Source organism: Clavelina lepadiformis, chromosome 5, assembly GCF_947623445.1.
Source record: "Clavelina lepadiformis chromosome 5, kaClaLepa1.1, whole genome shotgun sequence".
NCBI lineage: Eukaryota > Metazoa > Chordata > Ascidiacea > Aplousobranchia > Clavelinidae > Clavelina > Clavelina lepadiformis.
The window spans coordinates 22,334,558-22,348,546 of NC_135244.1; the positions used below are offsets into that span (position 1 = coordinate 22,334,558).

Here is a 13,989-nt window from a genome sequence, read left to right on the forward strand (position 1 = left end):
ACTTGGAGACGTGGGCTATAGGTCAGTTATAGACAGCGAATAGGAATAAGACGAGTTGACGTGATAAAACAATGAATGAAGATAGAACATGTTATTGAGCTGTCCAATGTCGAAACAGAGAAAATTGGTTGTCATGTTTCCGTGATTTTGAACACTGTTCGTGTAGGACTTCTTCATAACATAATTGCACCTGCGTAGTCTGTTGTAAAATTGATTAGAAAAAATCAAGTTGGGTTTTCTCCTTTAACTGAAGCTGTAAGACTCTATCAGTTTCGTGTGACATAACGCAATTCATTAACTCTTTTCTTTGTATTTGGAAACGATCTTTCAGGGTTCTTATTCCGGACAAAAATTAAGGTGACGTTTGATGTCATAATATTAGGTGCTATGTGATTTTAACGAGACAGACAAACGGACAGCGCGGCATTTATTTGGATTCATGGTTTTAAAGGGGGTGGTGGCCAAATTGTTTTGTAAAGTCAGAGATGTAAATTTCAAAATGCACGGGGCACAAAGAGCAGATCAGTATAACATGCAGTTGATTTTTAACACTAGATGACGTTTTTTTTAGTTCAAGCCGACTCTGTGCAGATAAGCCAGGAGTATCGAGTGCATAGAAGGTGCAGTGTTATGCAAATTTTCATATAAATATTATTTTTTGCTGGTTATAGTAAGACAACCCCATACAACAAAGACATTAAGGTTTCTTGTTCCTTTCAGAGGCATCCGGTGACGGTGCTCATCCGAAGGCCTCATTCAGCGGGACAGGAATTTGGTGTGCATGATGGGTGCTGTGTGACTCCTGGCTAAAGCGTTGTTCCCTGCACGTGTATACAACAGGGCTAGCGCGTGGATAATCTTATTCCGTTGAACAAAGCAACCTGTTTAACGTTTAAGAGATATTTGGACGCTCTCGATGAAACTTTGCTTTTCAGGCGGTCAATGTTAACTTGTGATTTTATGGTCAAGCTACAATCCAGGTTGACGCCCAGCTATTTAAGAATGGAATTAAACTTCAAGAAATTGCCATTAATTGTTCAAGTTCGCTTTGATTTTGTGATTTTGTTCAATGTTTTAAGTGGAAAACGGACGCCATGTTTGTTTTGACATAAAGGTTATATTGCGTCGTATTGTGTTGGATTACTCTTGTACCCAGCCTTGCTGTACATTTGTGTACTTATCATGGCGGAGTGCCTTGTAGGTGTTCCAGTGTTCGAGTTGTTACACCGGACCTACGTGAGGCGCTAAGGTGTAAACACATGTTGCATTTATTCATTTTAAACCTGCTGTTATAATTGCTTGCAGAGAAAGTCGCATGTAGTGTCACGGGATTATTTTATGCACCCGTTTTATAGCCACCGTATCGTTTGTTCGCACCACTCCTATATTTTAATCTAGTTTAATGTGTGAGTCAGCCCTTATTGTTATTCGCGTTGTGTCTTTTTTGTGCATGCTTGTCAGGTTTTAGGTTTGCTCACGTGATGCTGTATTTTACTTATTTATTTGTACACGCGTTTTTAGTCGATCCCTTGTGACGTTACCCCGAGGGCCCAATTATTACTGTAATTAGCGTCCCGCACAGATTCCTTCGCGGCGTGGCAGTTGTTTTGTTGTAATGTTGGCTCGTCTGTGTGGGGCTGAGGAGTGTAAAAGAGTAACGTTTGCGCGATATAGCAGAAGGACGGATGTTTTTACCTAAGAGATATGCCATTAAATGTCGTATATTAAATTAAGTATCGAATGACAACAATGTCGACGGACGAGATGGCAAAAACACAGGTGAGTTCAGCAACGCGTTAAAAGCAAACTTTTTCTACAAACACGACCTTAGAGAAGCGCGGATCTCGCACTCGTCGTTTTCATGAAGGTTTCATCAAGTCGTTGATTTGTAATGGCAGATTTATTATGATAGGGTCGCGCTTAGAAATAAAAGATTGTGTGTATGTGTGTGTGTGTGTAAGTAAGTTAAAAGCTGTAGTATCGCGATATTAATTGAATACTTCGGTTTTCTTCCAGAATGGAGGGACAAATTGAAGCGGGATCTTTTCGACGACGACGACGACTTCGTCGATGAAAGCTCCGATGACGACGATGGCGACGCTTCCTTCTCTGTGACGTCAGTCAGCGACGAAGAAGACGACGAAAAGATGAGATCTCAAATGAACGGCGGCGACCACAGAACGCTCCAATCACAGAACTCCAACATGAAACTTCTTCATCAGAAGCCGATTGTTATTGACAATGGCTCTTATTGCGTCAGAGCCGGATGGGCGGGCGAATTCGCGCCAATCGCTTCCGTTCGCAACGTAATCGGCCACTGGAGGGCAGAAGCGAGCGAGGCTTGGCAGGAGCATCTGGGGTCAAAGTTCATAGGTGAAACAGCGATCGAGCGCCATTCGACCTTAATGCTAGAGAACCCGATTGAAGGTAAGTTGTGGAAATATCCTGCAATTCATGAAGAAGAAATACTGATGATTTTGCAATGCGATGTAAACGCAAATTATAGCGATATTCAAGATTGTGTGAACACGTAAATATGATAATTTAGGGCGATAAGTGTTCGGTGTTATACCAGTCGTTTTATGTTTGAAAAACGTTTGAAAATGTTTGTTTCTTGGTTTAACATTTTATTTAGCTTATTTATATATTTATGGATACTTATTTGTTAATTTGCAAGATACCTTTGTTTATGGACGACCGGTTTGCGAACAATAACCCATTGTTATTGCCTTACCGGGTCATTATGACGTAGTTCTCATCTTGGATATCAGCAATGATTCTTGCCTAAATTTGCACTTCGGGAAAATTAACTGTTTATCTTTCAGATGGAAAAGTCCAAAACTGGCGCACACTGCAGCAGGTGTGGGATCACGCGATCATAGACTCAATGAACGAGGAGGTGTCGCAACATCCGATCCTGGTGTCGGAATCTGCCACCGTGGAGAAGAAACAGAGAGAAAAAATGGTTGAGGTGATTACGCGTCGATCTTTAGTTTGACTTAACTTCAGTGACTCTTGCTTTTATCCCTGTGTAACAACGCAAAGTGGTTAAGCCAAAATTAAGGAGTTATTTCAACCCAATTGCGCCATCTTGTCAGGTGTTTATCGAGACCCTCAGGGTGCCTGGTGTGAGGTTGTGCCCTCAAGCTGTTCTTTGCTCTTTTTCGTGCGGCCAGAAGGTGGGGATAGTGGTCAACAGCGGGCACGGTCAGACAGAGATAGTCCCAGTTTATGAAGGCTACCAACTTCCGCATTTAACTGTCGAGGTTTGTGTTCCATTGCTCTTGTGCGCTAATTTGCTGAATTGTGCGCTGAATACCGGCATGTCAGTCGCATAAACTGTGCACTTTGTAATTCTACGTGTGTCTTGTCTCCACCCGTCCTTATACCCTGTTTTCGTAAAAGTTTATATTCTGTAATTATTTGTTGTTGTATTAGAACAAGACTGCAATAGTAAAGAATTTGTTTATGTTGTAACAGAACCTACAATTTCGTCAAAATATCGTCTACTTGATTTACATAATCATTCTTTCATAAGTGAAATTCATTTAAACGTCTAAAATAAAGTAATTTTTATTATTTTCGCTTAATAGCTACCCGTCGGAGGGCGCCATATCACGGAATATCTTGCCAGACTCGTTCAAAGAGAGAGGGGCGTTAATTTCACATCGGTTCCTGAAATGGAAATAATAAATGGGTTTAAAGAAAGCCACGCCTCTGTGCAGACAGGTAAGAATAGAAGGGACCCTGGTTCCCACATTTTCGTTCGTCTTTTAAGTGATGAACTACATGGAGGAGGATAAAGTTCTTTAAAATTCATTTAGTCCCTGTGTGTTCTATCACAGTCTTTTAACTTCACAATTTATACGTCGTTTGAGTGGTTTGGAATAATAAATTAAGTTGTCTCATATTTTCAGGCCGCGCTTCAACGATCGGTGTCGAAGATTATAACCTGCCGGATGGGAGGGTCATTGAACTGGGCAAGGAACTTACCCACTGCGCAGAACCCTTGTTTAACCCCGGTCTTGTGGGGAAATCCAGTCTTGGGCTCACGCAGCTGGTTAAACAGACCCTGGAAAGGTGGGTTATACCACTTTGTACAGACTGGGTCCCAAAATGTCTTTATGTCGTCATAAATGTGCTTATCTGTCATCATATTTTGAAGTTGGTGAAAAACTGCCTCGTTATCTCATTCATTGTAGGTTAATTATTATCGATGGTATTTGATGATCGTTGATTAATGTTTATTATTAAAAGCAATCGACTAATCGTTGATTAATGTCGTTTAATCGTTAACTAGTTAACGTTGTTTTAATTGTTGATTAATGTTGTTTAATATTGTTGTTGTCAATCATGGTTTTTTCGAGTCGGTAAAAAACTGCGACATCTTGTGATGTCTATAGAGATGCGTTAATGAGATGTCAATGGTGTGTTCTTCTTTCTCAGCGTTGAATCTGATCTGCTGGAGGAATCCAACCACAACATCCTTCTATCTGGAGGCACCGGGAGGTTAAAAGGATTGAGATCCCGACTCCAGGAGGAGATAAACAGCAAGATGGAAGGAACGCAGACAACTCTTCAAATGGCGGAAGCGAACGCGGCTTGGATTGGTGGATCGGTCCTCGCCGAACAATCGAACTTTCCCGATTATTGCGTCACAGAGGATTTATATTTTGAATATGGCGCCAACGTGGTGCATAGACTGTGCATGTAATGAGATGAGCAGATATACATTTAAGTGTTGCTTAGTTCCGGATCAACTCCTTGTAACTTTTCCGCTCCTGAAGGTTTGATTGAAACTTTCGCTTCTTTTATAATGTTTCATGCCATCGCTTTAAACTCGTAGATTTTCATTTATTATCAAACATCTGCGCGTATCAGTATTATGAATTTTCTTGTTCCTGCCAAGTGTATGATTTATTTCCAAAAGCCTATTATCTTTCTTATTCCTATCGTCCACATTTTTAATTGGGTTTGAAAATCGCTTTCTTTTGCGATGGGTTTGAGCTTAGTTCACTTGGCCTGCTGGATCCTGCAGTAAAATGTATAAAACAAATTTCGAGTCTCTTTTTATATGAGGCTCTGCAATCTGTGTTGGTTGAAGCTAACTAAAATAAGTTGCTGTTTAATGCGTTTGATATAAATTTTTATTGGTTTTTGTCGCTTTTTTGTGAGTGCAAGAAATTCATTGTGAATTTTGCTAAATGTTCTTCATCAGATGGTAAGCAAGGTAGCACCCCGTAACAACAGTCAACTTGTTTTTTTGTAGGATTTCCGTTAAGGCCAATTTCTCACAAGTAATGCAGTTATCATGAACATTATATAGTTTATGTTAGTATTAAAATTACTTGCTGGCAGACCCTATTGTTGACAAAATTCCCCCCTCCCCCACAATCGATTTATGAATAGAAAACAAAATGTCCAGTATATTTCAGAAAACGAGCGGAATTTATTACGGAATAGCTTTTTTGTCATTTTACTCAGCAAACAGACTAAGTAATTGGCACACACACACGCACACACGCCTCCTTAAATGACCCACACGCCTCCTTAAATGACCCACACGCCTCCTTAAATGGTAAAAGTGAATACAGGCAGAATGTCAAACGAAGAAAGTGTGATTGAAAGAAAGAAGAAAGATTTATGATGCGTGGTGACGTCGTTCATGGATCGTCAGTCAAGAGTTAAGAAAAAAGCAAACAACCTTCAAATGGAACAGAAGGAAACTCAAAACTTGGTGTTCATGTTGGTTTCAAGCATGACTTATTGTTGCAACCGTGGCGGCAGACTCTGTAAAATATTTTTGACTTGTGCAAACGCGCTGTTCGTTACGAGCGCAGATATTGCGAGTGTTTCATGTCTGATAGATGCTGCATTCATTCATTTTAAACCTGCTGTTATAATTGCTCGCAGAGAAAGTCGCATGTAGAAGACGGGTATAGGCTACCTGTGTTTGTGGTTTCGTAATTTTAACATTTCATGAGAAACGTTTTGGAGACGAACGAGCTTTCGTTGCGTGATCACAGCAGCTTGTACCAAACAACACGAAAGCAGATAAACCTGTGGTAAAATAATGGCACAAGAAAAATTAGATAACCTATGCGATAGTTTGATGGAAATGTGTGATAAAGAAGGAAAGGAGAATAATCCTGAAAATTCAGCCCCCATCTTTCATGAGATGGGTCAAATATACTGGAAAGAACTGAGCAAGCAAGGAGATTCCAGAACAAATAAATTGTGCCTTATAAGAAGCGCCGCACTTTTCAACGCTGCAATAGTCAGACAACCTGTTGAAGAAAAGTTCAAACAATCGCTTAAAATGTTTTGCGAGGAATTGTTAGAAACAGCGCACGCTAAGAAGCGTGATGCGGATCTGTTGCAAGTTGCCGAAGATGTTAAAGAAAAAGTGGAAGAAATGAGAAACAAAACAAAAAAGAAACTCCGGAAGTTAAACAATATTCCTTATGAAGTCGCAAACAGAGATAGGCGCTTAGAGAAAGGAAAAATCAAAAACATGAAGTCAATCCAAGACAAGATAACAAAGAAATACAAGTCGATCATGAAACGCATATCTAAGGAGTGCCAGGAAATAATGGGTGAATGTCCTGGTTCCTGCAAATTCGTGGTCACTGGTATGGGTTCACTTGCCAGGTGTGAAATCACTCCTTACTCCGACTTCGAACACATGATATTGCTGGAGAAAGGAGTGCAAAAAAAGGAAAATTATGGCAAAATATTAGAATATTTCCGATGGTTTTCGGTTATTTTTCAAGTCATTGTTATCAACTTGGGAGAAACTATTCTTCCTTGTGTTGCTATTCCAGGTTTGGAAAAATTTTTTGACGCCAACACCAAACGCGGCGTATCATTTGACAGCCTTGTTGCGCATGCATGCAAGATACCTCTGGGCAGGATGGAAGAGACGGACGATAAATCATCGACATTTGAACTGATCAAGCCAGTAAGTGAGATGCTGCATTTTCTCGATGAAAGTGAGGTTTTAAAAAACGGTTACCGTCTTCCTGATGTTTTGATGAATGTTTGCAAAGTTTACGGAGATAACAAGTTATACCGGCAATATTCCAAAGCCCTTGAGAAAGAGTTGAAAACGAATAAATCTTTTCACGACCAACAACTAATCGTACAACTCAAAAAGGATTTAAAAAGCTTTGACGCCTTTGAAAGTCTGTATGCAGTGTTTGCAGAGAGCCAGTGCAACATCAAGAGGCTCGTCTACCGCAGCATATCATTATTTGTTTCGGCATTGGGTCGGCTGAATTCTATTAATGGTGGATCGTCATTCGAGATCATTGACAAATTGAAAGATAATGGAATAGTTAACGCTGATACCGCCCACCTTTTATCCTATGCAGTTGCAGTGAGCTGCCAAGTTCGTCTCGAGGTCTATACGAAAAGAGGAAGACAGGATGATTGTGTAGGCGGAAAGGAAGTTTATGATGTGGAAGATTACCGGAAGCAGTACGACAGTTTAGTGCAGACCGTTGGTGAACGAAGCATGGTGGACTGTTTTGGAATCGCGGATAATTTACAAAAGGCGCTTCGCCATAAAGTCGAACAAACAAAGAAACAAAGAAAAGTGGATTTCAATTTCACACTGAAACCAATCGATACATTTAGAATGCTGCTTTTGTTTCATCTTGACAGTTTGATCATCAGCGAATGGAATAGTTATTCTCCTGAACAGACAACAAACATCTCGCTGGAATCACTGCGGATTCTATGGTGTGCGTCCTATGCTTACTACAATAAGGAACAATACAGTAAGTCACTGGAGTTATTGGAGCGGATTGAAAAGCACGAAACAAAGGATCCCGGACTTAACATTGATATGATGCATTGCAAGCCGTGGTGCCTGTATCATATGGGCAACTATAATGGTGCTCTTCAGTTGATTACAGAGAATGAGCAGCAACTAAATTCAGACTTAGAAACGTCAAAATCTACAGCAAGTCACACAAATTACTTTCGTTCTAATGTCCTTTATATCAGTGCTTTGTGTCATTATAAGCTGAAAAATTATGGCTCTGCCATTAAAGAATTCACGGAGGCCAAAACACGTGCAAGTGAAGTAAATCAACCAGATTGGGCGCTCAAAGAGCTCAATAAAGCAGAATGTTATAATCTGATCGGAAGGTGTTTATATGAGCTCGGCGAATATGACTCTGCAATAAAAGAAGCCAACCGATCTCTTAAAATTGGTGAAGAGCACAATATTCCTAAATCTGAGATTTGTGAATGTTACAAATTGTTAGGTGATTGTTATTTGAAGAAGAATGAAGAAGCTCTGAGAAATTTTGAAGCTGAGCTTAGTTTAAGATGTAAATTTGTCTCAAGAGAAAGACAAAATTCTGACGAAAATATCGAAGCAGCGAGATACAACATCAGATTATTATGTTGAGACTTGTCGTCACTATCTTGTGACGTTGCTGTTTTGCAACTGTTGCTAATAGTGCTGCTGTTTCACTAGAGTGTAATTTGATGTTGCATGAATAATAATTAACGTGGTATATGTAGTATTATAACAATCAACATTAATATTGGTAACCTTCTGTCGCTGTGTTTACGTCATACTATGGAGATTAGATCTGTAATTAATTTACCGTCTTGTCTGCGTTCACACTGAAATCACATGTTAGCTTCTGTTGTAAACTTCTGGTGTTGTCGTAGCGAGTTTTTAGCATTTGTTTTAAAATCTTTTCTACTGCAAACAATTTTCTCATAACAACAACTATTCGGTTCAAACTCTTTGGTATTATCGTTTAAACCAGGGCTTCCCAAACTTTTTTGCTCGCGACCCCTTTCAAACTTCTGAAGTTTTCCGCGACCCTTCACGTTTAAATTGATTAAATTAGCAGTACGAAACATACATTAGTCATTTACTGAGATGCAAAGAGTAGACTGAATTCAAGCAACCAGTACTCAAAGTCTACTTACTACTTTGCACATATATAGGCTACTGGAAACAAAAAAGCACACACATTTATTCAGTGTGATTGGTGCGACTGCTTTCTGCTACAAAGCAAGTCCAGCCGTGGCTCAAATCTGTTAATGCTGGTCTCAAGGCGGTTTCAATGTTGATTAGGCTGGAACGATATTTTGTTTCGATTGTATTTTGTACTTCGTGTAAAATTGTTATACGCTCTGCGACCCCTGAAGTTCGTTACGCGACCCCCAGTTTGGGAAGCCCTGGTTTAAACCATATAAACGTCGAATCGCTAATTTATCATTTACGCTTTAAATAACTTAGTGACTTTAAAACTATAAATAACAATCAACCATTTGTTTTAAGAACCGAGTGTTTTATACAGTTCTAATTTATCAAGTTGCTTTTTCCTATTAGTTAAAAAATGGAATTTCTTGAATTTCCTGATTGTTTATTTCGTCTTAAAAAGCAAAACGTAATTGGCCACTAGAGGGCAAAAGAGTTTTAAATTTTATCCGGAAATAAGTGATTTTGTCGTCATAACCGCCTTTGTTTTCGTTTTAGTGCAACAAGCAGCTGGCATGTGTGCTGACGTTTATATACCGATCTTTGTGTGTGTAATTTACTAATTTTAGAAAGCAACTATGTGTATAAAGTCGATTATAAATTGTCAATTTGCAAAAAGTCATGTTTACAGCCGCTAAAATCGAAGTGGCGCTATAACGACTGCAGGTTTATATATCTATGTTTACAGTATGTCTATGTTAATGTACCAAGTTTTCTAACCAAAAACCTTGTAAAGAGTGAAAACCAAACTTGTTATTCTAATTCAATAAGAAGTAAAAATGGAATGACGAATGACGATCGAACGACTATAATATAGGTCTTAAAACTACTGCAATAGCTTATTTAAGAGGACAATACGCTACTACCAAAATTTTAAAAACGAATTTCGTTTCTGCGCTCGCCCGAACTCAACGCAACACACTTTTCAATACTCAAGAAAGTCAGCCGGACATCGCTAGCGACATTTAGCGGATACATTTTTTATTTTGATTTCCACAGTTTATTCGATGTCCACCCCAGCGGTTGATCGTTAGAGGTACCGTATTTTCTCGAATAAAAGCCGCCCTCGCATAGAAACAGCAGAAGACAATGCTGAAATCGCTTCGGTGTAATATAAAAGCTATCATTGAGAAATTGCACATGCGAAAAACAGCAGTTGTCAAATTACAGTAGTGGTCGGATAGTAATAGAATAAAACCTTTTTGTCAAAAGAGAGCGCAGAATTTTATTGTCACCTAATCAACACTACCGGTACTTCATGTAATAAAAATAGAAGCCGCCTTCGAATAGAAGTCGCATAAAACAATAAAAAATAAAAAATAGTAACCGCGGTTTCTACTCAAGAAAATACGGTAAACGTTTTTTCTGGTCGTTCTAGTGCCAAGGTCATGTATCGAGCCTAAAACAGAAACTGACGAAAGCAGAAAAAATAGGCCATAAATTGTTCATAAGTTATACAAAGACAGAGACAGAAGCAATGGTTGTTAAATCGAGCTCACATCGAGTTTATTGCGATTATATTTGTTCTCTGTACTTACAAAAACTTGGAAGGCGATTATTCGGGCTTAAATTTGTCTGCTGCTGGCTGTTGGGTCAAATTTTGTAAAGTCTGTCGTGAAGAAGACAAAAGTCTTTATGTGTTCGGACAAAAAACCTTGTTAAGTTCATTGTGCACAGTCATATTGTTCACCAACTGTAACTGTGAGCTATCAGCTATCAAGTGTATGTCAACAACAGGTCACAACCAGGCTGGCTGACTGAGTGGTTGACTAGACATCACAGATATAAAGCACATTCAAACAAGCTATCTTGCGAGTTGCGACCCCCATCATTTCATGAGTTGAAGCATGGAACACGCGGTAATCTGTTATATGTCTGTTTATCAAGTCATATCGCAACAAATTTTGGTTTTTAAAACGATTTAAACTGTATTTAAACGCTGCTTTATATAATCTCAAGTAATCTCCGGTTGTGTGTGAGTTTATTTGTGTTCAAGCTCCACGAAATCCAGTATTGCTGCAGACTTTTATTGTGTTTTGCAAAATAAAAAAATAAAACACTGTTTGTTCCTGGCTGGGAACAAAATAAATGATCTGTGTTCAAGTCTATTTATAAGATTGTGAATAATTTTGATTATGACGTAACAATGCAAATGCAAATAAACTTTTCAATCAGCCTAAAGTCAAACGTTTTTAAGAGTACTGTCAGGGCCAGAAAATTAAAATAATTCAATCTTAAAACCGCACAAAACCTTTCTTGCAATGTTTGATATGATGCTCTATGCTTGTACTGTCATTTGAAAACAACGTTTGCGTTAAATACAAACAAGTTTCCTATTCAGTTAGAAAATATCATGCAATTATCTTGTTTATTAACTCAAAATTAAATCTTTGTGTTGCATAATAATGGTTTGCGTTTCGTCGAGGTTCGAAACGATATTACAAAAACCTTTGCAAGTGACGGTTTCGTTTAATGTAAATTAATTTCTGCATTGAATAAAGCTACGCAGCCCCAAAATGGTGTCGAGCGAAGAAGAGGTAAAAATGCCCCAAATGTCGATGGGTCGAAGCCGCGGGGCCCGCAAAGGTGGAAAGAAAAAAAGAAAACCCAAATACAGAGACATGGTCATCCGGGCCGTAAAGTCACTGAAAGAGCCCAAGGGTAGTTCCTACAACTCCATTGCCCGTTATATAGAAGAGCGGTATAAGGTCCGAAACGACTTCGTACTCAAACACGTCATAAACTGGTTATGTCAAAAGAGGGTGCTCTCCAAAAAGGGAGTGAAGGTAAAATTAACGGGAAAGACCCTGAAGCTTGGACGAAAAGGGGTAAGAAGACAAACAAAGAAGCCTTCAAAGAAATCAAAGAAAGCGAAAAAGAGGAGACGTGGGAGAAAATAAAGCGGAACAATCCGGGGCGTTGGCGCCAAATAAAAGGAGCCGGTACCTAATAAACAACAATCCGGCACAGTTCAAAACGCGTCGTTGTAGTCCGGTGATTAAATTCGGTTCGCGGATGTCTTGTTTATGATTGGATAGGATTAACATTAAATAGGATAAGCACATGCATTTAAGGTTGTTTATAAAGCTCTTTATAACGGTCTTATTTAGATCAAGGGCCGCGTTTTATAGTAATTCGCCTTTTTAGCAAAATTCAAGTAGAAAGAACGTCTTTCTTAACGCAGTGATTTATGAATTTGGTGCCAAGTTAGGAAAATTACTTTTTGTCTCCCGATGTTTGCTTCGTCATCACCACGTCACATTGTTGATGATGACGTGCCTCCAGCGTGGCGCGTGATGCGTGGGCATAGTTTGCATGAAACAGTCGTCGAATCGGCGCCAGCATTTTTGCGAGGAAACATAAAAGACGATTAACGCACGTCATACATTCGTTTGGAAAGTTGAGCACGATTTCCCTTTTCCTTCAAGCCTATTCAAGCCTTCTGTTGAAGCTGTAAGGTCTTATTCCATTAACTAAAAAAAGTTGTTGGCCTTGTGAGACTGCAGAAAAATGCTTATCTGTCAGCAGCAAATTGATCCGTTTAAAAGTTAAAACTCAGACCAAATCTCAGCGCAAATATATAAAAGCCTTCTCCAGGCAGCCTATAAATTACTATTCTCCCGCATAATTTTTACTATTACAACTACCTTCTTATCGCTGCTTTCTGACAGATATCATAGATATCAAAAGAATACGCTGTGTAGCGTAAAAAATCATATCTTCTACTTACCGAAAAACGTTTCTGCTTTTTTTCGTCTATCGCAATTTTTGTTCCAAAATCTAGACCCTTTGTTGGCCATGACCTTGGAAAAATTCAAGTGTCATACAAAAGTTACAAAAATCCATACACAATTTCCAGTGTCGATTTTGCCCCTCTGCTAAACGGCTTGAAAAGGCTTCTGCTAAAAGGCTAGTTTTTATTGGAATTTTATGGAATAGTAGTCTAAAGCATACAGATTTGACAGGGAAAATTTCAAAGAGCCCCATGGAAGATTTTTCCAGTAATAAGTTTATTATTAAATTCGCTGTATAAAAAAAACAAACAAAGATTTATTGACATCTTTAGTATTGGACGGCACCTAAAACGATGACGTTTTCGTCCTATCCGCAGTCGAGCCCTCACTTGTATGCGTTCGTTGTATTGTAGACTCCGGGTTGCTTCTGGTCTGAATGGTTCTTGCACCGTTCCTGCCTTGGTCGAAGTTCAGTCGCCAAAAGACTCTTCCAGCACTGGTTGACGACGATTAGTTTAGGTTCCAAAACCAGCCCTGTAGACAGTAGATTCCGGTTTGTCTGCTTGGCGATAGTTAGGTTCCAACTCGTGCCGTGGATACAGTGGAGTTTGCTTTTAGCCTGGTTGGCAGCAGTCAGGTGCACGAACTGTTCCGAGCGTAGCTTACTTCAAACAATTCCGATTATATAACTGAACTTATATTGAACTTTTACGTCTTGATGACATCATTCCTTCTCTGCCTGATGACCGCCTTGCCATACGCACGTGTTGCCTTGTACAGCGTTGTGAGCTATTTGGAACGAACTAGTCGAAGAGAGAGAAATCGAGATGACGTCATACATCGCACGAAAGGTCATCCAGGTCTCAATTCGCGGCAAACATCCCGACCTAGTTTACTGTTGACGATTTTATGGAGATCGCGACTTGTAAAGATTCTTGAAAATGATTTTTTTCTTGATTTTTTTTTTGTCATATAAATCATCTTCTTGGTGTCGTCAGTTAATTGGTTAATTTAATTGTCGTAATTGCGTTTATGCCTGGCATTTAAAAATGCATGAAAATGTTTGATAAAGATTACTTGGTTCATATTCATCTTTTTAATAATTGTCGCTTGTTCCTTTTAACAGTTTTGGTAATATGAGGCGAAACGTGAGCTATCATTTTTTAATCGGCTTCAGACTCCATTGAAAGCTTCTTTACTTTGTTTGTTAATAACTAGGACAACCAGTTTTTTGACCTAAAAAGT

The 13,989-nt window shown here is 39.1% G+C and overlaps 1 protein-coding gene across 1 annotated transcript; it reads left to right on the forward strand.

Moving 5' to 3' along the window:
* The first annotated feature begins 1,615 nt into the window (after positions 1-1,615).
* On the forward strand, positions 1,616-5,196 carry LOC143459597 (uncharacterized). Its single transcript, XM_076956813.1, has 8 exons — positions 1,616-1,646; positions 1,735-1,779; positions 2,017-2,427; positions 2,826-2,971; positions 3,099-3,266; positions 3,594-3,729; positions 3,918-4,080; positions 4,447-5,196. Exons 1-8 carry the CDS (start codon positions 1,616-1,618, stop codon positions 4,712-4,714), a joined length of 1,368 nt encoding a protein of 455 aa, XP_076812928.1. The 3' UTR covers positions 4,715-5,196.
* Positions 5,197-13,989: the final 8,793 nt, after the last annotated feature.